This window comes from Grammomys surdaster, unplaced genomic scaffold (genome assembly GCF_004785775.1).
Source record: "Grammomys surdaster isolate TR1022 unplaced genomic scaffold, NIH_TR_1.0 140, whole genome shotgun sequence".
Lineage (NCBI taxonomy): Eukaryota > Metazoa > Chordata > Mammalia > Rodentia > Muridae > Grammomys > Grammomys surdaster.
The window spans coordinates 570,024-594,190 of NW_021604598.1; the positions used below are offsets into that span (position 1 = coordinate 570,024).

Below are 24,167 nucleotides of genomic sequence, written 5' to 3' on the forward strand. Positions count from 1 at the left end.
AGAGAGAGAGAGAGAGAGAGAGAGAGAGAGAGAGAGAGAGAATAATAGTACAAATTTACACCAACTTTGAAGATTCTTCAATCTTTAATAATATCACGATTTTCAGCTTGTGGTCATAGTCCATGCTGGGAGTGTATGTTGATAATGCAGAGATACTATGGCTATGAGAACTTCATAACTTCATCTGAAGTTCTAATAATACCACAAACCAAATTACCTTGGGTAATACCCAGTATCCTCAGTTCATTTCATTGCCGAGTCCTGTATTTGTCTGAACAACATTTTATCAAAGTTTTTTAACGTGTATAATTAGCAGATGAATATCAATCAATCAATCCTAGAACTAAGAATGCTGTCAGAGAGCAACACAAACATACATCAGAGTTTTTTCCTGCTTTTCTGCAAGATACTAATCTATCATTCATCATATTTATTAAATGACTTGATATTTTACTTTCTTCATTCTACAACTAATAAAATTCCTTGTGTGCAGTTCTGTGGTAAAAATTTATCTTTTGTGACACCCTCATTTGGTGTTCCTAGGTCATGGTCACTGATATTTGTTTCAGAACAAATTTATTTATGGCAAAAGCAGTTTTGTGTTGACACCGATTTTGAAACGAACAAATTGATAAGGCTGCTATATTTGAAGTTACGTTGGTATTTGAGGTTAGTATTTCAATATGTGTATAAAATATCTAAGTAAGGCAGTTTGGCTTTTGGGGTAGAGGTATGAGTTATGAATGGAGCATAGTGATTGCATACCGAAGAATATTTAAAGTAGAAAGTGTCACTGCTAAGAGGCTGATGATCTTACAAAGAAGAACAAGCTGAGGACAGGCCCATAAGATGCTGTGGTGCAATTGAAACTTGGAAAAAATACTCCTGGTATACATAACTCGAGCATCCTTATCAAGGCCGTCAAACTTAGAAACTACATTTCCCATAAATCATTTCGATTGTAATTCTCATTTAGAAGCAGTCAATTGGTTTCGCGAGAGTTCCCAGTTCACCAAAAAATGCAGGGCTCATAATGCTATCAAACTCCATTTCCCAAGATGCACGCTGTGAAGGTTTCACGCTATAAATGGCTAATGAAGTTTCGCGAGATTTCGAAGGCAGAAGTGAAGTAGAAGCCATTACTGTCAGGAAGCTATTGTCGTAGGACACACGTGCGAAAGAATGGTTGGGCTTTCTCTTGTGTTTAGTCGGGACCCTTCTGTTCCCCGAAGCGTTCTGAAGCGCTCGGGACCTTTACATGAACTTCTAGTTCTTCCGCCTTAGCCGCGGAGACTTCCGCTTCCTGGATACTACCCTCAGTCTGGTAAGCCCATTTTTCATCGCTTAACCCCTTAGCTCCAGGAAGCAGAGGGATGTGGCAGGGCTGAGGATACTAGAAGCCTTAGGAGGCGTGCCTTTTGGTCCCCTTAGTTGGCGACTGAGGAGAACTTGGATTAGACCACTTTATAGGTGACAAAGGGAGGTTTTACTGACCTGGTTTTAAAATATGTAAAACAGGATGTTCATGGGTTGCAGAATGACGGGATTGCTCTTAGCATGGGCTTTCTTTCTAAAACTATCGTTGATCTGTGCACACTTTTTTCTTGTTATCGTTAAACTTACATAATGCCTTTCCTATTCTGTTAAATCATGTTACTTTATCCGTTTGTTAGCTGACAGTCCTCATTTGTATAAATTACTTGTAAAAATAGTTGTGATTCAGTTTAACATACTGCTAATTTAATTCCAAAGTTAGTCTAATTAATGCTGTATTCGTTAATGTTCTGCCTTGAACTTTCCCATAATATTTTTCCATGCTTTTTTTTTAAAAAAAGGCCATAACTTTCATACTTAAACATATAATTAAAAGATAGCAATAGCTATATTCTTTGCAAAGTTTTTGTTTGCAGTCTATGAGGTGACAGTGGTATCTGTAAATAATAAACGTGACTTTAGAGGTCAATGATAATGCTTGCACAATAATGAACATCGTAGGTGTCAGTTAAATTGTACACTTAAATAAAATGGCAATTTTTATATTATGAAAAAAATTTAAAAAGTGACCATTTAGTGTATTTATAAGCTAGATTATGGTGGAGAGCATTAAGCCTTAAAGACTTGTTATAGTGCATATTTTACTCTCCCCTATAATTAACTATATGAATTTTACTGTTCCCCAAATACGTATTGCACTATTATGTATTTTAATAAAATCATTTTTCTACTGATGCAAGTATCCCATTGCATCAAGTATCTTGAACTCAAAAGGTAGTCATTCTTTTTCAGTAGTGTCACACCTTATATTTTAAAATGAGATTATAAAACCCAGATACTGAGTTTCTCTTTACAAGGTCTGTTGGATCTGTATTTAAATCTTTAGAATATTGACATTTTTATGCCATTGAATTTTATAGTTAATTTGTTTCTATTTCTAAGAACTTTGATTTTCAGTGTTCAGTTATATTTTCTTCAAACTGTTATACCTTATGAATTTGAGATCAAAATTCTTGCTAAAATATATATTTCTCATAGACAGTTCTGTCACCTGAATAAAATAAGTAAATATATAAGCTTACTTTGAATTATACACAGTTGTTGTATCCTGGTTTGGATGGAGGCTGAAAATATCAGTAATGAATTTGTCTAGCATAATCATAGGTGTTCCTGCTTTCCTTATGACTCTAAGTAAAATGGACTTCCCATGTGCTGGGATTTTTTTTCTTTCCATTTTTATGTCAAAGACCTTGTCTTTTTCTGGAGATGTTTGTTTTTTGTTTGTTGTTTTTAATTGTTGTTGTTCATTTGTTTGTTTTTATCCTCCTTTTCTTGATGTATTGCTGTAGTCTTCTACTAGTGTTTTCTTTTTTTCTGTTCTTTTTTTTCCCCCACTGTCTTCTGGGTGTTGAAGAATTCAGATATTTTGGCCGGGCCAATATAATGCTAGTATATTGGGAGTATATTGAATAAATAAGCAGATAATGGAGTTTTGTTTTTCAAGAATAATGGAATTAAGACAATTGACTTTTCAATCATAACTAAGTTTAGAAAGGGACACATTCTCTTGACATTAGGGACTTTTTGCTGAGTTTGCTAGTGTGTGTGTGTGTGTGTGTGTGTGTGTATGTGTGTGTGTTTTATTGTTAAATTTTCCTTTTCTATTTCAGTTTCATGCCAGCCATCTTTCCAAAATGTGTCAGAGGCTTTTTGTCCTCTAAATTCTGGAATATTTTGGGTAAGAATATCACTGGACCTGTTGGTGGGCGCCTACAATTTCAGCACTTAGGAAGTAGAAGAAGGAGGACCAAGAGTTCAAGGCCAGTATATACCACATGCATGTCTAGTTGTAGGCTAACCTGGGCTGCATGAGACCCTGTCTGATAAGAACTAAAAAGGGGTCCAGTAAGATGGCTCAGTGGATGAAATAATTTGCAGAGCACGTCCAACTTACAACTTGAATACACATGTCGAATCCCATCACTCCTTTAAGGAAAATGGAAGGCTCACACACAGTAGAATATGGTCTAGAAGCAACTGTGTATCAGGGTATGCAGCTGTTCTAGAAAGCACAACACCGCAGAAATGACAGACCCTGAATCAACATGGTGGAAGTACAGACCTGATTCTCAGTAGTTGTTCTCTGACTTTCTTGAGTGTGCCCAGATGTACATACACACTTTTTTGTTTTAAAAGCACAGTCTCACTTTATAACCTCCCAGTCTTCCTGCTTCAGAGGCTGGAGTGCCCTGCTGGTGCTAAAGGGTTTTGCCATCTTACACAGCTCCAGAAAATTTTATTAAAAGCTGTACTTGAATTCATGGAGGATTATGCTGCATCCATGTTTTCTGTTTGTTATGGTAAACATTTCCTTAGGAAGTTATTATTTCCTCATAATGCTTAAGTTTTATAATCAATGTTTGTTCATAATCACCTGTCTTAATGTGTCGTACATACTCCTAATATTTATATACTTAATTTTTTTTTTTTATTTAAACAGGGTCTTACTACCTAGTCCAGACTGGCTTGTCAAACTTATAATCTTTGTGTTCCAACTTCCCTCTGTGCTGGGATTATAGAGGTGTGTGCACCATGCTTGGTTTTATTTATTTATTTATTTATTTATTTATTTATTTATTTATTTATAACAAAAACATCAGAACTTTACTTGTCTTACATAATCCACTTTCTCATATGTATTTTCCTTTTTATAGGTTTCTGGCTTTTTATCTGTTTTGTGTGTGGGGGACAGGGTCTCTCGTGAAAGCTCAAGCTACCCTGAGCTTCCCAGATATCTGCGCATGACTTTCAACTCTCCAGATACTTCTAACTGCACATTGATGGAATAATAGACCTGCTCTGGCTTCTTTATCATTTTCTTTGTTTAATTTTGTATATTTCTTTTCCCCTGACTTAGACTAGATGCCTGTCATATTCCCTCAAATGAAAATACTGTGTAGGGGTTTTGGTGCAGTTTTTTGTTTTGTGACAGTGTCTTACTATGCAACGTTAGATGGCCTAGAACTTACTGTATAGATCTGGCCGGCCTCAAACTTATCCCTCTCTGTCCTTCCTGAGTGTTGCAACTAAATTAGTGCCTCATCATGCTCAGTATAGTTTGCCATTTGGTTAGCATATATTATAGCTCCTTTGATATGTGTATTAGTATACAGGTTTCTTCTGAATGTCATTCCTCAGCATTTTGTTGGAAATGAATATCACCCTTCCCTTCTAGCCCATGGGACATGACCTGGATAGCAGAGGTATATTGAAATATTTATTTTGATTTACTGAGAATGCAACTCATGTTGTTTCCAGATAATAATGAAGAGAGAAATAGGTCAAAATAGTAGTGGAATTGCAGAAGCAATAATATATTTTGCTTTGTATGTGTTTGTATCCTGAGTAACACTAGTTGAAATAAGCCCAAAAAGGGCAACCTCAATTAAAATGCTGCTTTGCTTGTAATAGTTACAATTACATATGAATGCCCTGCGTGCCACTGTGTTGTGAAGTCATATTTGGAAATAAAGTTGAACACTGGAAGAATTACAGCACAGAAAAGTAGTTTCTAATAGACACTTTGGATACACAAAATCAAATTTGAATCATAAACTTGACAACTGAGGTATAACTTCTGCCCTTGTGAGAAGGAAGACAAGGACTAACATAAGTTCTACTATGTTCTAGGTACATATTCAGTAAAGCCCATCCTTAGGGCCAACACATGATAACCCCACGTCTGTTTGGGTTAAGCACTCTAGTGAAAGGAACCTAAGTAGTTGAACTTAGTGTCCTCCTCATTCTGTGCTTGCCATCTGGAACAGTAGCAACTACTCCTTGTTACCCAGCTGTTTTTCCATAGTCTGAGAAGAAAAATGTGTCTAAGTAGTAGTGGAATTGAGGAAACCATATGTAGTGGGATAATATTCACTGTGTTCCAAAGGCGAATGCCATAGAATCTAACATCTGGTACCTCTGAAAACTCTGCATCCCACTTTGTCCATGGTGCTGTCCCTCGGATTACCATTGTTTTGTTTGCGTATTTTGCAGCAAACTTCAGAATTAGTATTCCCTATAGCTATTTTTAGATGTGCTTCACGCAGCTAATCTTTGTTGCATCTGTATGTAGATCACCAGTTTGTGAGCTTCATCCAAAACTAATTGTCTCTGCACTGTATTTGCATACCTCTTGCATTTGTATTACTGTAGAACACTGGACAAATTCCACAGGTCTGACATGGATTTAGAAGTATTCTCTTAGCTTGAACCACCTGGAAAATTTGCTCCATGAAGTAGATGGCGAGGTTTAAGGTACTGCGCTAAACTGTAAGGCTGTCTTAGCACCATGGTTGCTGTTCATATCACAGAACCATTGAAAATATTTCCAACCCTTCGAATTCTTTATAGGTCTTTTCTTTGTGATGCTTGTAAGGCACTTAACTCCTAGAAGCTATCTGGCTGTAATAGGAAATGTGCACTGATTTCTGTTCATTAGTTATTTGACTCACTGTTTACGTTTCTGTTGTGAGTTATCACTCCAGCTTAAGGACAGTGAACAGAGTAGAGAAGTTGAAACCTTGCTTGTAGTGTATTGTATGGTTGGAAGTGTAGAAAAAGCAACTGTGTAGTTTGTGGAGGTATGGCATCCTACTTTATTTCTGAAAATGTGACAAATACTCTAACAAAATCATCATAGAGGAAGAAAGGCTTTTCAGGAAAGACACAGAGGCAGCAGTGCAAGGCAGCTAGCCACATATATGCATAACCAAGAGCAGAAAGAAATGAATGCATCCATGCTGCCTGCTTACCTGCTCCCAATTACTCAGCAAATTTATTATACCTTTACACAGCCCATTGCCCAGTCCATGATATGGTGCTGCCACAGTGACCTTTGTCAATCAACAGTTGAGCTAGTTTCCCTGTGCATGACCGCAGGCCTGTCTGAGCCAGACAGTTCTTCAATTGACTCTTTCCCAGGTGATTATTAGTTGTGGAAAGGTGACATTTTAAATTAGCTGTTATAGACAGCAATGTCTACTGGCCATTGTTTTTGTTTTTTGTTTTGTTTTGTTTTTTTGTTTGGTTTTGTTTTTTGTGAATCCTTGGAGATAGCAGTAGCAGGCTAATGCTGTCCAGTTTTCTGTGAGAATTTGTAAGCAAAAATGTGTTGTTCCCCAAGTGCTCAAAGTGGCCATAAGTTTAAGTGATTCAGGAACTGAAATATATTTCTGAGTAACTCAAAATGTTCATTACTGAAGCAGATTGAATTTGGAATAATGTTGCTGGAGTTAGGGTCAGACCCTGGATCCTATCAACTTTGGGAGAGTAGGTTTGGTCACCACTCTCAATAAGGCCATTAAAAAGATTAAAGTGGAAAAAAAAATCAAAGTGAAAATTAGGAAAAGGCTATTCATTCAGTGAGTCGACAATGGAAAAAGAAAGTGCAATGATTCTCCAAGTCTGTCTGCTGCTGTTGACATGAGGTTTCAGCTTAAGCAGAGGGGGAAAGTATATAGAATTAGCAGCTCCAGTGAACATGTGTCTCCTGCAGTTTAATCTGATAAATTGTCAGAAGCTTCTTCATGGAATATAGGTTCCCCCTCAGAGTGACACCAGACATTAACCTATTTTTTTTCTCAGTGAGATTCCTGGACACATCCTATTTTCCTGGGTGAATTGTTTCAGCAGTCTGGTAGCAAAGGGAAAGGTATTGGGGACCCTTTAGAATATCTTCATTTCTGTGATAATGATTACAGCAAGATTTGCAAGACTTTGTTTCATCCATTCCTCTTTCTACCCATCCCTCCTCTTTCTTGATTGTGTGATTTTGAGGCTCAAATCCAGACCTTTAGTCTACTATGCAAACATTCTGCTACTAAGCTGTATTGCTACCTCTAAATTCTGCTTTATTGGTTATTCAGGTCCACATTTGTCTATTTGTAGTAAAATATAGCCTGTTATAACTTACTAAAGTGTATTAAGTATATAGATGGAAAATAAATGGAGATAAAAGGAGGCAAGGGTTTGCATAGTAATTGGAGTAGATAGAAAGTACTATTTCAAAGGCCTTAAAGTTTAATAAAAACCCTAAAGAGAAGAGCCACCCAGACACAGAATGTAAGGAAGAACTTTGGAAGCAAGAGACAGCAAGTGCCAGGGCCATAAGTTGTGTGCATGTCTGGGGCATGGGGCTCAGTGAAGAAGTCACTGTGCATTAGCATAAGTGAATGACTGGGTAAGGGATTTAATTCTGAGGAAAATTTGACACTTTCAGAATGTTTTCAGCAAAGATTTGATGTTACATGTATTTTATAAACAAAGTTAAAGCCAGCAAAGGATTTAGGAAATTGAATTTGATTTAGGAGATCTAGGTTGATTAGGTGAGGGGTGAAGTCTGGGATCAAAGCAATTATATATAGATGCTGAGGAATAGCCAGAATTTTTCATATGTTTTGAATGTGAAGTGACAAGATTTGACCATTTGGGTGAAGAATGTAGGAAAGAAAGAAGAGGGACAAGGTTGGCTAAGTAATTCAAATAGCTCCATTCTTTCTCTTCCTTTTTCCCCCCTTTTCCTCCTATGCCTGTGTGCATATATGCGCATGTCTATCTATGTATTATGGGTATGCTCACTCAGATGTGTGTGGGCAATAGGTTGCTGTTGGTTGTCTGCCTTTACTGTTTGGATACAGGGTCTGGTATTAAATCCAGAGTTTGCTGTTTTGACTAGACTAGCTGGCCAGTAAGACCACAAGATTCCAATATTGTCCTGTCTTCCCTTTTCCTGTGATATGATCATGGACTTGAACTGCCATGGCCAGTGTTTTATGTGAGTGATGACATCTGAAGTCGTGTCCTTAAGTGTGCGTGGCAGGCACTTTACCCATTGTACCATCTCCCCAGCCATTTCTTTTGCAGTGTAAAAGATTAAAACTAGAACCTTTACCCGCTCCTGGAAAGTTCTCTATCATTGAATTACATCTTCCAGTCATACCCTTTCTTCTTATTTTTCATATTAATAGGCTAACTATAAAATTTTGTTCTGCTGTTAACCATCTATTTTGTATTCTTTGCTTAGTGTGAATGATTCCAAAACTGTAATTCATCAGCTTGGCAAGTCAAGTATTTTCCCTCATGTGTAAAAAATAGCTAAAGGAGCTGCAAGTCAAACAGTTCCAGAAGATAATTTCCCAACACTTAACCAAAGGCTTAAATGTGTTTATCAACATTGGCCAATCATTTTACTATCTAGAAATTTATTCAGTGGGGAAAAGAGTTATAGAATTTTAGCTATAAGAAATTATTGGAGGTGTAGTTTTTCTATTTGCGAAAATGAAACATTCTAATTATTACAACATAGAACACGGAACATTTAATAAAGTGGAAGGCTTAGGGATGGTTGGAGAAGATGGGGCAAGAAGAGGGTAAGAGCCAGAGAACAAGGGCACTGGCTTCAAGATATTCTTTTTAAAAAGGATGACAAGAATTAGATGTGGGTAGAGAAGAGGAACTGTGGGGTAGTGTGGGAATGAATAGATCAAAATTCCCAAAGAATTAATAAAATGTTATTAAAAATGAGAACTGTCAAGAATGTTTTATTTTATAAATATTTTTGTTGACTCTAAATGCCATTGTACTGCTCTGTTGTCTTTCAGACAAGATTGGGATCCAGTTTCCAGTTATCCTTGTTGAGGACCCAAATCAGAGTTTCTACAAGGTTACCTATGACTGCTTGAGACAGGGGATCCTGGGAGAAGAAAAGGAGGCAGGTGTACATTTGGTCACGGAGAGTTTCGGTTCCAGGGTATCAGTCATAATATCTGAAGATCCTCCACAATGGTCACAAGTAGAGAGGCCCATAATAGGTTCTGACAGCCAATGGGAATGCCACAGTCCCAGGGAAACTGATGGTCAGGGCCATCTTTGCATAAGTCCTGTCTTTGGTCCATATACTGAGGTGCTATGTCGAAGTCCATACAGACCAGAAAGGTTTGCTGCTGGGTTTCTCCTCTGCTTCACTCCAAGTGTGTTTATTGTTTGTTTAGTTTGAGAGTGCACATACACAGATACATGTTTGAGATTGCTCTTGTCCTCCCATTTATTTGTTTAAAATTTATCATTGATTCTTTGTGAATTTCACATCATTCACCCATATCCCACTCATGTTCCCAACCCTCCCTTGCATCCACCCCCACAAAAGAAAACAAAAGATTAAAAAAATTAAATTAAAAAGAAAAATCTCTATGGAAGCTGCAGTGTGTCACTAGGTGTACCTTTTTGCCCAAATTGCTTTACTTGCAAATGTTCACTGCAATGATTCATTGTTCCGGTTCGAGGGCTCTGGCTTCTGCTATTCCATCAATACTAGATTCTCACTGGGACTCCTCTCAGATATCCTGCTGTTGACCTGTGTCATGGATCCTCTAGCTTTGGTTCTGCAGGACTGGCTCCCTTCCTGAGCTCCAGCTGTTCATAGATAGAGTAGAAGTTGGGATGGCCCAACTCTAAAGTCCTGGATCTAGGCCTGGGTGATGGCTGTGTAGTTCAGCCCACCAGCTCTCCTGAGCCTGTATTATCAGGACCAGCTCTCCAGCAGTGCCCAGAAGAGGTAACCATCCCCCAACTCCCACCCCACCATGCCCAGTGTTTCAGCTTATGAGAGCCAGAGCCAGCTTTCCCTAAGTCACCAGGGTCAACTCTACTCTATTGTACTGCCCAGGTGAGTTGCAGGGGTCCTGCTCCCCAGAGTACTCTGTCTAGCCCTCTTTCTATCTATCAATCTATCTGTGTGTGTATAAATGTACATATGTATATATATTTATATGTACATATACATTTAACCTTTACAGTAGATGTATATTAATTGGTACTCAAAACCTAATATTATGTCTACCATATTGTTGGTTACCCATTTATAACATTTTGTATTTGTTTTATTTTGTGTGTTTTAAGATGTCTCATTATAGGGGGTTTGTAATTCTTAATCCTCAGACCTTCTGTATATGAGGGGTTACTGTAATGTATTACCAAGCTTGGCTTCCTTGCTAAGTTTTGATTGCCACTGAATGAATTATTGTAAATTCCATACATAACCTTTTTTTAAAAAACTTGTAAATATTGTCAAGTAATTTCTACAGGAAAATTTCTACAAAGAGTCCAAACTCAAGTACAATTCCATAGCACACAAAAACTATTAAGTACGAATGTGTACCTTTTTCATTATGTCCAAAAATGAATCATATATGTATATGATAACAGTTTTGGACAGTAGTTTTCACTGAGATCATTCCAAATTGTGGGATTATGGACATGTAGAAAGTTGACTACAATATATACTTTATGTATTTGTTAATACTTGAATCTACTCTTAAGTGTTTCTTCCCATTCCTAGCTCATATCATCAGATCTTCAACTATTCTTAAGTTTATACTTCTCTGTGTATCTCTCTTTCTCCTCAGGGTACTGCAGGTGTTTACCATTCAAGTAGATACTCCTCTCTGTCGCTATAAAGTATTAGAGTGAAATAAAGTTTACAGTGATTTCACAGGTATTAAGGTAGGTGATGCCTTTCATGAATATGCGTAAAAATTTAAAAGTCCTATTTTTAGTGTGGATGGCTTATGAAAAAAATATCAGGTTAATCTAGATTTTGTTTGTTTGTTTCTTTGTTTGCCACGGTGGTATCAAATCAGTTAGGAAAGAGTTAATGAAATTTAGGAAAATTTAATGGTAATGAGGTAACTGAGGAGATTAGGTAACTTGCTTGTGCCTGAAGATCTGAGTTGGATTCCTAGAGTCCACAGAAGGAAGGAAAGAACTACAGCCACCCTTATAATGAATAAGATAGATGGATGGATAGATAGATAGATAGATAGATAGATAGATAGATAGATATCTAATAAAAAGAAAATACAAAAAGATTAAGTGGTGAAACAAAATAATTTGGTGGGCTTTTGCTCTGTTTTAGTATATAGGTCCCAAAAAGAAGCCATAAATTTGAAAGAAGAATGGGTATTTAACAAGAGAGATTATAGGGAGGGGGAAATAATGCAATTATATTAATATTTCAAAAAATTAAATTTAAATTCTAGTATTCAATTACAATTGGGCATATCATCAGTTTAACATTATATATATCCAGAAAGGAATTAATGCTTAAGTCGGTATTTCTTCCAACCCTTGTAGTAATTCTGAAAATGTCTAGAAGTTTTCCTTTTAGGTTTTGAAATGTGCTATCTTTTATGGTTTTTTTTTCTATGTCTAATTATTCTCCTTTGCAATAAGTTTTAACACTTTGAAGTATTGAGATAAAAGAAGTGACTGGAAGTATAGCTCAGCAATAAAACACTTGGTATTGCAGAGGACTTTTGTTTGGTTCACAGCACCTGTGTGGCAGCTCACAACAGTTGTTTCTCCATTTCTAGAGGATATGACGTTGTCTTTTGATCTCTACATGCACCAGAAACATACATGATGCATATACATACACGCAGGCAAAAGACACAAAAATCAATCATTTTTTTAAATTGAGACAAAATTAAACAAAACTTAGCCCTTATTGATCAGTTTAGTGGCGATCCGTATATTCACAGTGTCCTACGTTACCCCTGTGTAACTCTTGAACTTTTCTATAACTTCAAACTGAAACTGAAAATCCCTTAAAGAATAACTCCTCAATTCTTTTCTCCATTGCCCCTGACAAAATCATTTTGTTTTTTGCCTTTGTGAATGAATCTGACTTCTTGGACCTCATGTTAAGTGAAATCACATATCTGCCCTTTTTTGTTTTGCTAATTTCTTTTAGCACAATGTCTTCATTTTTTATTTATATCTATTGTAGCATGTATCAGAACTTCATTCCTTTTAAGGCTGATTAATATTCCATATATTTCCTTATCCATACTTCCTTGCTAATTCTTATAAGCTGTTTTCTTTTTCCTCTGTTGTCCTCTCTGTCCCTTTGTCTGTCTCTCTTTCCTTATCTTGCTTTCTCTCCCTCCTCCTGCCTGTAATTCCTTAATATCTGGGACTACACACGCAGTTACCTAAACCCTTCAAGGCTCTTGAAGTTAACCTTTATGATTGTAGTCTTGGTATCCAATTCATACATAAAGGTGTTTTGATTTGTTGGTTGTTATTGTTGTTGTTTTAACTTAAGACCATCTTTTGTGTCTATAATGAAAATAAAGATCAACTTACGTTTTAAATTAAGAGTTTTAAAACAGTGATCATAATGGTTCTTTGATACTGAATTGTTTTGTGCCCTTATTGAAAATTGTTTGTCTACCCATAACAGATTTCTTTCTAGCTCTTTGATTTGACTTTCCTGTGTATATTTTAGTCATTTTTTATACTGTGGAAGTCTGGAATTGTAACTCTTTTAAGTTTGCCTTACTTTTAAACATTGTTCTTAGAGTTCTGAATTTTTTGCAGTCTCTTTGTTTTTCTTTCCTCATTTAGTGTTTGGTCATCTACTTCTGAGGCCTACCCTTAAGAGTGGTTTGTTTTATCCAGTGAGACATCAGTGGAGAAAACTAATTTTCATATGGAGGCAGTTACCAGTTGAAGATAGCTTCTGGGTTAGGAATTGAACTTATATACATTTGCTCTTGCAGTTCTGTTTCCAGTTTCTGGCTATTCTGAATAGAGCAGCAGTGGGCATGGTTGAACAAGTGTCTCTATAAATAGGATGAAAGATCTTTTGGGTATACACCCAATAGTGATATAGATGAATCTCAAGATAGATCTACTCCCGGCTTTCTGAGGAACCACCACATTGATTTCCATCATTGCTATACATGCTTGCATTCCCCTGAGCAGTGGTTGAGTGTTTCCCTTACTCCACATCCTCACTAGCATGAGCATTCATTGGTTTTATTGATCTTGGGCATTCTGGCTGGTGTATGGTGACATTTTAAAGTAGTTTTGATTTACATTTCCCTGGTGACTAACAATGTTGAACATTCTTTAAGTGCTTCTCATCCATTTGTGTTTCTTCTTTTGAGAATTCTCTGTTTAGATCTGTACCCTACTTTTAAATTGGGTTGTGTGTTTTCATAATGTCTGGTCTTTTAAGTTCGATATGTAGTTTAGATATTAGCTCTTTATCAGAAATATAGTCGGCAAAAATCTTTTCCTATTCTGTGGCGTGCTACTTTCTCCAAATGATGATGTCCTTTGTCATACAGAAACTTCAGTTTCATGAGGTTCCATTTATTAATTGTTCTTTCTCGGTCTTCAATTCGATTCCATTGATCAATCTGTCGATTACTGCTTCTGCTGTTGTTTTGTTCAGAAAGTTTTTTCTCATTCCAGTAAGTTCAAACTATTCCCTATGTTCTCTTCTACCAGATTCAGTCTATCTGGCCTTATGTTGACCCATTTGGAATTGAGTTTTGTGCAAAGTGAAAAGTATCTGTCTATTTGGATTCTTCTACATGCAGCCATTGACTTTGACCAGCATCATTAATTGAAGGTGCTATCTTTCTTTCCACTTTTTCATTCAAAAGTCAGTTGCCCATTGGTGTATGGACTTATGACTGGGTGTTAAGTGTGATTCCATTTATCAGTGTGCCTGTCTTAATGTCAACTCATGCTGTTCTTATAGCTAAATTTCTGTAATATAATTTGAAAATTGAAGATGGTAATTCTTCCAGCAGTTCTTTTATTATTCAGAATATTTTATATTCAGAATCATATATATATATATATACACACATTAACATATATATTCAGAATCATGTGTGTGTATATACATACATACATACATATATATATATATATATAATATATATATGCTATTGTAAAAGATATTATTTTCCTGATTTCTTTCACAGTACATTTATATTCATGTATATAAAGGTGACTGATTTTTGTATAGTGATTCTGTATCCTGCTACTTTACTAAAAGTGTATATCAGCTGTAGGAATTTCCTAATGGAGTTTTTAGGATCACTTACATATATAATCATAATATCTGTGATTAAAAATCTATAAACTCTGTCTTTTTCTGTTTATATTCCTTATTCTCCATCAATTGTATTATTGTTCTAGCTAAACCTTAATTACTATATTGAATAGGTATGGATACAGTGACCAGTTTTGCCTTGTTCCTGATGTTAGTGGGAATGCTTTGTGTTTCTCTTCATTTAGGTTGATAACCTGTCTGATTATGAGTCAAGAGGAAATGTGAAGAAACAAAATTCAGTGTTCTCCTCACTAAGAGAGATAGCCTTTGAAGACCCCCTTGTGGCAGTTGTCAGCTTGGAAAAGCAGTTTTTCTTCAAGTACTCCCATATTCAGCTAAGGTTACCTGTGCCGCACAAATGGCTACCATCAGACTATCTCCCAAGTTTGGTAAGTTCTTATGTTCTTGCCCTCAGTAAATGAGCATGTGTGTTTCTCACCGCTGGTAAGATAGAGGAGATACAAATATGTAAGCTGTTGAGCCAGGATGAGTGAGCTGAACAGTGTAGTCTGTGTTATTGACCGAGGGCATGTGTGGGTTGGAGACAAGGAAGAGCATGTGTATAGTTGGCATATATAGTGAAGAAGATAAAGGTGTGGCCAACCTTATGTGATCTGTTGTTTTCATAAATTTGAGAAAGGCAGCAGCTTTACCTCTTAGGACTTCTGTTTCCTCACTCAGAAACAGGGACTGTGTAGAGGGTGAATATCCCTAATCAGAAACCAAAATCCGAAACTTTGTGAGGGTAGCCATGATGGCACTTGAGGAAACTTTTAAACTTTACCTCATAAGACAGTTTAGTCAAAGTACCTATGTTGTGAAAGTATATAAAATGATCTTCAGCTATGCGTGTTAACTGTGAAGCATCAATGAATCCTGTGTTTAAATGCCATACATTTATGCAGAGATCCCACAACTTAATGGATCTAAGCAAGTCATGTGTAGGATATATCGCTGCTCATGGTTGTGTATCACCAGCACCTTCTCTGTTCTTCTTTGTGAATATGGAGAAGATTGTGTAAGTGTTGGCACTTATTTCAGTGTGCTTACTAAGTGGGTAGATGAATCTCAAGGACTTTAATTTCTTGCCTTAGCTATGTCCTCTCTTGGCTCTGCAGATAACCAGGAGTCAGAATTTCCTCTTCCGTCAAAATATGGTTCTTGTCAGCAGAATTTGGGTTTGTTTGCTTGCCATGCTACAGACCCTGATACACCAGCTCATGATTCTTCTCAGGTACATAAGATCACAAGACCCAAGGGTGGGACAGGTACATTTTAGGACACCATCACCATTACTGTGTGTTGGAGTTCTTGTTTATCCAGATCAGTGAATGCCTGGTCAAGAACCAGCACACCAAGGAAAGTTGGATGGCAGTAATCATTATTGGGGAGGTTAGAGATTATTAGTGTAACTAGTGCTTCTTTCATGTTTGCATAGTGGTCAGAATCAACTTGTATAGACAGAAAGGAGTAAGGCTACAAGCTCTCAGCCATCCTGGACAAGGGAAGAAATTTTCTTCTTGTCACAGTTGTATTTAAAACAATGAAACAGGTTAAGGTCAACTCAGCAGAGACACTATCTGGGAATATCCTTCTAACACATAAACAGAAACCTTCAGCAGACCATATGTGGAAAAACCACATCATGTCCCTTGTGCCCATATTCTGCCTCCATTGTCTTCCTATGAGTTGGTTTCTCCTTGGCCTCAAATGTGTGTGATATTCCAGGAGTCCGTGACATTTCAAGATATTGCTGTGGACTTTACTGAGAAAGAGTGGCCCCTGCTAGATTCTTCCCAGAGAAAACTATACAAAGATGTAATGCTGGAGAATTACAGCAATCTACGTTCACTGGGTAAGGCTATCATTGTTCCCTTATCTATTCCAGGATAAGATGTTTTATGTAGTAGTACTTGCTGTGATCCAAACCTAGATGGGCTTTGTAACAAAGTTGAGAACAAGCAGAGCTGGTTCCTGCCCTCATAGGTCCTGCCCATTACATTCAGCTCAGTGGTTTTTAAGTGTGTGACTGAGCTTAACCATGACTGTCTAAAATAAAATGTCCCCATTCTTGTCTACAGGGAATGCTCAGTGAATATAGAAAGATAGTGTAAACGTAGTATGACCAAAGGTCAAATTCTTAGAAGTCACTTGCAAAGCTGGATGTTGTTATAGATAGCATGTGATATCCAAGAGATGTAGGAAGTAGAAATAGCTTAAGTGCAAGTTCAATGAGAGACTTTTTCTCCAGGCAGTGAAGTAGAGTTATAATAGATCAGGATGTCCAGTGACTACACACACAGAATCACACACACACACACACACACACACACACACACACACACACACACACGGAGAGAAAGGGGGGAAAGTGAGGGGGAAATTATTTTATTAAAAACTTATAATTTATTTTTAAAAGTTTTCATTCTTGTCTTGGGGGTATAGCTCAGTAGTAGAGTGCTTTTCTAAATAGTGCAAGGCCTTGATTTTCATTCCTAGCACTTAAAACAAAAAATACACATTCTTTTGAATGGCAAAATATATGAGTGTTTGTGGGATTGTTTTTTATGGAAGACTTTTACTATGTTCCTTGGAAAGTGGCAGCATCATTTTGCTGCTCCTAAGCCAGCCTTACCCACCTATAGAAAATCCTGAAAGCCAAATTGTTGACCCCAGTCTAATGGAAGGCTTGTCCTCTGCATGGTCCTTTTTCAACATTGTCTTTTCCCATGAGTAGGTTATCAGGTTGGCAAACCCCGCCTCATCTCACACCTAGAGCAAGAAGAGCTGAAAATGGAGGAGAGAGGCATTCAGCAGTGTCCTTCTCCAGGTGAGTGAGCACCAGGCACAAAGGGGGAATTATGGCTGTCAGTTCTTTTTCAGTGATTTCAGTGAGGAGTATACATTGCTGCTTTCCTGTTTCTGTTACAAAATAACCTTGATGCATATTTAGCTCACATTTGTATCAGTTCAGGATCTTGTTGCCATCATCTTGGTGTAGGCTGTGTCATAACATAACAGGTTGCATTTGTATAGTAGGTAGAAAGTAACTTAAGGGAGTAAGAGTTTATTTAGTCACAGTTTCAAGCTAAAGTCTGTCATGGCAGGAATGGCCTGGCAACAGGAAGGTGAAGTGACTGATAACTTCATATGTGTCTTCCTGATGTAGAGAGAGATACAAATACTATACTCAGCTCACTTGTCCTTTATAATCAGTATGTGCCCCCATCTCCACCAAGTCCATGGGATGCTGCAGCCCATATTTAGGATGGGTTTCCTGGATCCAGCATGGCCTTTGTAGGGGTGGAATGACATGGTTTCCGCCCCCTGGGACAGGGACCACAGGACATAGGCCTCCACAAGTATCAATGTCTGCCGTGGGTATAAGTCTCCCATATTTTCAAATTTCTTTGAGCGGTGCCCTCTCTGTTACATTAATGACTCCATAATGATCAGAGACAACACGAATCAGGGAGATGAAGGTATGGCTAATGTCTCAGCAAAATGGTAAATGCTGGCACCTTCAGTACAGCTCTTAAGGCTATGGGAAAAAGCTCTAAGTACATGAGTTTGAAAACATATAATTTCTCAACCATGTAAAAAATAAGAACGCAATATGAATTATATGAGGGGCTTCATGAATCTAAAGGAAAAAAAGGCAGCTACACTATGAGCCATCTTGTCAGAAAGATAAAAAGACAAGCAGATTCCTAAGCTCAAGGTTAGCCTAGGACCACAAGGTTAGGTCCAACTGTGATAGAAATAGTAATTTCAGGGCAGGGTCCCACCCAACAAGTTAATCTTTAGTGCTTAACAAGACAGACTGATCTCTGAATTCTTTTGCAATGTCAAGAAAACAAATGTGTGCTTGCTGTCTCCTCAGAATCAAATGGCTGGGGTCATGCGATGCTGATTCACGAGGTAGTCAAAAGGCAGTCTGGATAAATGACTGGATTGATACGTAAAACAAAAGACTGAACCTGTGTTCTGCAGGAGATGAGTTGTCCAGAGAATTTTTTAGGATAGAGAGAACTCACACACACACATACACACACACACAAGCAAGCAGGGCATGGACGGAAAGAATCTCCAGAGAGAAAGAAGACTGGAAAAGCTGTATCAAGCAGAACACAGGTCTTCAGCATGGATCCACAATTTGAGTTGTTCTTTTCGTCTGTCCCAGACACCCCTTCTATCAGAACCCCTCTTCAAGCTGATGCTGGTCCTTGGCAACTCACAATAAATCCCACCCCTTTAAAGTTCTGCCATGGCAGTATCACTGGAACAACTCTTTAACATGTGAATTCTTGAATAAATACATTCAAAACATTAATATGAAAATACATCTGATAACGAGGACTAGGAGATGAATTGTTCTTTGTCTTACTATCCATCTGTTTCATAAACCTTTTAATCAGTAGATTTCATCTCTGTGTTCCTTTCGCTTTAAACATGACACCATGATTTATTCATTTGTATGTTCTTCCTTTCCACCTTGCCTTTTCTTGTGTATCATGAGAATTTACTGGGAAGTTTACTTTTCATTTCCATCAGCTTACTTTCTTTTGAATGTGTCAAATTTTCCAGTGTTTTCTTTCAGATTGGGGAACTACATCTAAAATCAAATGGTCTATTCTTGTGGAAGATATTTTTGGGAAGAAAGCATCCGATGGTGTAAGATTGGTAAGATTTCCTTAGGCATAATTTGTCTTCTCTATTGGAGAAACTCAATGCAGCTACTAGTCCGCTCATTCAAGGACCAGTCAAGTGACATACCCTAGTGGAAACAGGACTTCCAGAAGTGCTAAGGTACAATTGTTCCTTGGTATCTGTATTCCAATGAGCTGGACTCAGTGAGCTCCCTGCAGATACCAAAATCTGAGAGTACTTAGTTTCTTTATATAAAATGCCACTTCGTATTGTCTGCATAGATCCTGTACATATCTTTCTATATGCACTACATTATCATTATGTTGCCTGTAATACTATTATGTGGTGTAACATGTAAATATCTCTGTTATTGTGTTACCTAGATAGTAATGACAAAAGATTGCATATGTTTGGCATAGATACATCTATTTTTGTCTTGAAATTGTTTGTGACTGAGATTGCCGAAATCTTGATATAGAACCCTTTGAGGCCCACTATATCATGAATTTGGGCAGAATCACAGCCCCAGATATTCTCCTTTATAGTTCAGATAAGTAAATATTTCTATAATGCATGACAGGGCTTAATTTAGTTTTAAACAGTGAACAAAGCTGCATGATAAAAAGCCTTGTAATATAGTACACATGGATCCTTACAGCACAGCAGCTAATTTTCTGCTCTTACTTTATTTTTAACTAGGCAAAAGCTTGTATAACTCAGGCTACCCTGGTACTCCAGATCTTTTGCTTTGCTTTAGCCTTCTGAATTGGTATTACAAGTGAGTGCCTACAACCACTTCAAGTGTCCTTTTCTCTTTGATGAAGCTCAAGGGAAACAGGAACAGTGATATCATACTTTGGGCTGTTACTGCTCTATAAAACACCATGGGCAAAAGTAATTTGGGAAGGAAAAGTTTTATTTGATTTACACTTCCACATCCATAGTTTGTCACTGAAAGAATTCAGGACAGGAACTAAAACAGGGTGGGAACCTGGAGGCAGGTACTGGTGGGAGAGGCCATGGGGACATTCTACTTACTGGCAGTTTTCTTCCTCAGTTTGTTGCTTTCTTACAGGACCATCAGTTCAGGGATGGCCTCATCTACAATGGGCTATATACCCTCCTTGCATCAATAACTAATTAAGAAAATGCCCTTCCTACAGGCTTGCCTACAGCCCCGTCTTATGGAAGCAGTTTGTTAATTGAGTTTCCCTCCTCTAAGATGAATTTAGCTTGTATCACTTGTCCATTGTCATAAAACTATTCAGCACAGTTATAGTAATGTGTTTCTATTGGTGCTAATTTATTCAGAGGTAAGGTTTAAAGAGGCTGGGGCTATAGATATATACTAATGCTAAAGCCTATTGTATATTTATCAGGCCTGTCAACCATCAGCACCAAAAACATAAAATGAAATAAGGTATGTTAAAATATTAAAGTTAGCTCTCATCTCTTAACTAATAGGCAACATCTCATCTTTTGGAGAAATCTTCTAAATTCACCCATTTGTTTGAAGTCTTTAATATTGGCCCTCACCTTACTCAGCCAATAGGAAGGCCCACAAGCAAGAGACCCTATCACCACCACAGCTGTGGAGCTGCTTTCAATAAAAGGATTCACCTGACTCAGCACATGAGCATGTATGATGGAAGAAAAATGCATGAATGTCACCAGTGCCAGAAAGCCTTCACGACCAGTGCTTCTCTTACAAGGCATCGTAGAATTCACACTGGGGAGAAGCCTTATGAGTGCAGCAGCTGTGACAAAGCCTTCAATGACCCCTCAGCTCTAAGGAGCCACACAAGAACTCACCTGAAAGAAAAGCCCTTTGACTGTAGTCAGTGTGGTAATGCCTTCCGGACCCTCTCTGCTCTTAAGATACACATTCGCGTGCACACAGGTGAAAGACCCTACAAATGTGATGAGTGTGGCAAAGCCTATGGCAGGAGTTGCCATCTCATTGCCCACAAGCGAACACATACTGGAGAGAGGCCCTATGAGTGTCAGGACTGTGGAAAAGCCTTCCAGCACCCCTCCCACCTGAAGGAACATGTCCGAAACCATACTGGGGAAAAGCCTTATGAATGTACACAGTGTGGCAAAGCCTTCCGATGGAAGTCCAACTTCAATTTGCATAAGAAGAACCACATGGTGGAAAAAACCTATGATTGCAAAGAATGTGGGAAGTCCTTCAGTGACCTCCTATCAAGAAGGAAACACATGAGGATTCATATTATAAAGAAACCAGTCGAATGTAGACAATGTGGGAAAACCTTTCGAAATCAGTCCATCCTGAAAACACACATGAATTCTCACACTGGGGAGAAACCTTATGGCTGTGATCTCTGTGGCAAAGCCTTCAGTGCTAGTTCCAACCTCACTGCACACAGGAAGATTCACACTCAAGAGAGACACTATGAATGTACTTCCTGTGGGAAGGTCTTTAGTGATTACCTGTCACGAAGGAGGCACATGAGCATCCATCTTGTCAAGAAGCGGGTGGATTGTAGGCAGTGTGGAAAAGCCTTCAGGAATCAATCCACCCTGAAGACACACATGAGAAGCCACACAGGTGAGAAGCCATACGAGTGTGACCATTGTGGAAAAGCTTTCAGCATAGGATCCAACCTTAATGTACATCGAAGGATCCATACTGGGGAAAAGCCTTATGAATGCCTTGTTTGTGGAAAAGCCTTCAGTGACCATTCATCCCTTAGGAGTCATGTGAAAACCCACCGAGGTAGAAGCTCTTTACACCAACTGTGTGCAAAAGGTTTCAGTGAATACTCTGATGCAGAGGAAACCTGGCAAGCATAAGTAGTCACAATCTTTCATGACTTCTCCACATAGAGAACACAGAAGATAACATGGAACTTAAGAGAAATCCACTTTGTAGAAAGATTCAGAAGAATCTAAGTCGATATTCAGCAATTGGAGACTCTATGAGAACCTAGAGACAGGGAAAAATTTGTATTGAATAGTAAGAAACATTCAATATACATCATGCTCTCAAACACACAAGAACTTAGGCAGAGAGTCTTCAGCCTGGTCATTTAGTGTTAAAGTCAGCAATACTTCATGGGCACACTAGAGTGAATCCAATCAGTACAGAGATTAGGGAAATCTTTCCTCATCTCACATTTATTCCTCATGGGAGAAATCAGAGTAAAGAAAAAAAATCTCAGAAGTAAGAAACATGAAGAAGTGCATTAAAAAAATGGAGAGCAAACTGGCCAGCTCTTTATTATTATTGGCTCACAAGCCAAGATGCTTCTTTTTAAAAAGAAAAATCTGCCAAACGTAATACATGACACTCCAATTCTAATGTACATGCTGTTTATAAAAATCTTTTAAGGCTTTACTCAGTAGCATTGGCTCTCAACCTGGAACAGTTTTGCTTTCCAGGGAGTTTGTCAGTGTCTGGGAAGATTTTGGTTTTGAGAATGGAGAGAGAGGTGCTACTGACCTAGAGAGATGACATCACAGATACTCTGAAATGCCTACGATGTACAGAAGTCTTCCATATCAAAGAATTGTATGTACTACTATAAAAGTACTGAGTTTGAGAATAATCTCATTATTAGTTATTGTGGTTCCTGTGAACACTCACATGAGGAAAAATATTTTTACAGCTTTTTAAATGAAAAACCATAATGTAGTTCTCTCTGAAAATGAATGAAAACTTACACTACTAATAAACTCTATGAAAATGATTTTAGCCACAGTCCCCTGGTGTATAAATGTAGAGTTGTATTTACAAGTCTTTTTTTTTAATGACAACTGACTTCAGCTCTTTAGTTTTCTTGATCTTATTTTTAGGGTTATGGTTCTCGAAATTACTCTTAGTCCCCATCATAAACAATTGAATATAGCATTTTTTTTACTATAGCTTTGTAAATTATATCTTTATTTCACTTTAGGGACCTTATCCTGACCAGTGGCATATTTAGATTTGTGTGATATTTTGTACTAGATAATGTATTTTTGAGTACCTGTGTCATATGCATTGTGGTCAAAGCATGAAGCTTCCTAACACATCCTTCAATTGGTTTTGACTTTCTGTCCAAAAGAATAACAAAGATCTATAGGATTTCCCATATCCAGTTAAACTCCTTCTATAGCAGAAGTATCACAGTTGTATCTAATTTTCAAATAATGCCACTATAAGAAATCTTTTTCAGTTCTTCATGAAACTCTTATTCTCTACATGCCATGACCCTGGCCATTGACTCATAAACAGAGATGCGTGTGTGGCATTCTGAGAAAAAGCTCTTGAAAAATGTCTGATTTCTGTTTTTTAATTCATTGTGTGACCCTGAAGATGAAAACCACAATCCAAAGAGGACAGAATAGAGAAGTCACAGTGATCCTAGTCTATATTGTGGCTTCTGAAAAAGTTTACATTGGTATTCTGTTTATTAAATCTAAACTTTTTGTTCCCTGAGAAAACAATAAAATTGATTACAAGTTTATAATGGGACTGATATTTGTTTTCCTGTTTGCTTTATTGGTTGGAAGTGAATTTCCTCCCCTGTTGGATTCTGTCCAGAACTGATAGACTCCTTTCTCTGAAAAGTTAATCATTGCTAACTTTATATACAGGTTTAGTGGGTATCCAGTTAGATACAGATTTTTAAGTACTTTAAATCAGATGTTCATGTGACATTTCAAGTTGATGTGTTATGCTTTTGACAGGTGTATATAAATACACTCCAGGTTACTGTAAGAGTACATCCCAATAAAGTACATCACAGTAAACCTATCATTAGTCAGAAACAAAGTAGCAATCTCAATACATCTAAGACTTCTGGTATATTTGTGCATGGGGTTGGAGGCCAGAAGATGTCTGATACCATGTGTACATGAATCTACACTATGCTTTTGGGTTCAGAATACAAGCAGATATACATAGCAGCGTAATGATAAATGCTCTGAGGAAAGGCAACATAAGGGTTTATGTCTAAAGATCAAGAACATTAAGTCTCTGCTATGGGTGTAGATATGCCTAGCTGACTTGCCTTTTCAGGAAACAGTGTTACCCACAAGTCCTCAG

General features: G+C 37.6%; 1 protein-coding gene across 4 annotated transcripts; it reads left to right on the forward strand.

Annotated features, from left to right (window-relative positions):
• Positions 1 to 1,152: 1,152 nt before the first annotated feature.
• On the forward strand, positions 1,153 to 23,586 carry Znf317 (zinc finger protein 317). Of its 4 annotated transcripts, XM_028763746.1 has the most exons (11): positions 1,153 to 1,324; positions 3,165 to 3,232; positions 3,995 to 4,075; positions 10,956 to 11,052; positions 13,849 to 13,972; positions 14,650 to 14,853; positions 15,583 to 15,698; positions 16,193 to 16,319; positions 17,202 to 17,294; positions 19,065 to 19,147; positions 20,579 to 23,586. In XM_028763746.1, the coding sequence occupies exons 6-11, from the start codon at positions 14,823 to 14,825 to the stop codon at positions 21,929 to 21,931; spliced, it is 1,803 nt and encodes a 600-aa protein (XP_028619579.1). In that variant the 5' UTR covers positions 1,153 to 1,324; positions 3,165 to 3,232; positions 3,995 to 4,075; positions 10,956 to 11,052; positions 13,849 to 13,972; positions 14,650 to 14,822; the 3' UTR covers positions 21,932 to 23,586. The 4 variants fall into 4 exon arrangements, with proteins under 4 accessions (XP_028619579.1, XP_028619581.1, XP_028619582.1 ...); XM_028763748.1 differs by lacking the exon at positions 13,849 to 13,972; XM_028763749.1 differs by lacking the exons at positions 10,956 to 11,052; positions 13,849 to 13,972.
• The last annotated feature ends 581 nt before the right edge of the window (positions 23,587 to 24,167 follow it).

What these genes read in the sequence shown, in the direction of transcription:
- Znf317 (XM_028763746.1), top strand. Translation starts at nt 14,823, where the DNA reads ATGGCTACCATCAGACTATCTCCCAAGTTTG. An exon ending in TCAGCAGTGTCCTTCTCCAG is followed by an intron (nt 17,295 to 19,064) that starts GTGAGTGAGCAC and finishes GTTTTCTTTCAG; the next exon opens with ATTGGGGAACTACATCTAAA. An exon ending in CATCCGATGGTGTAAGATTG is followed by an intron (nt 19,148 to 20,578) that starts GTAAGATTTCCT and finishes CTTAACTAATAG; the next exon opens with GCAACATCTCATCTTTTGGA.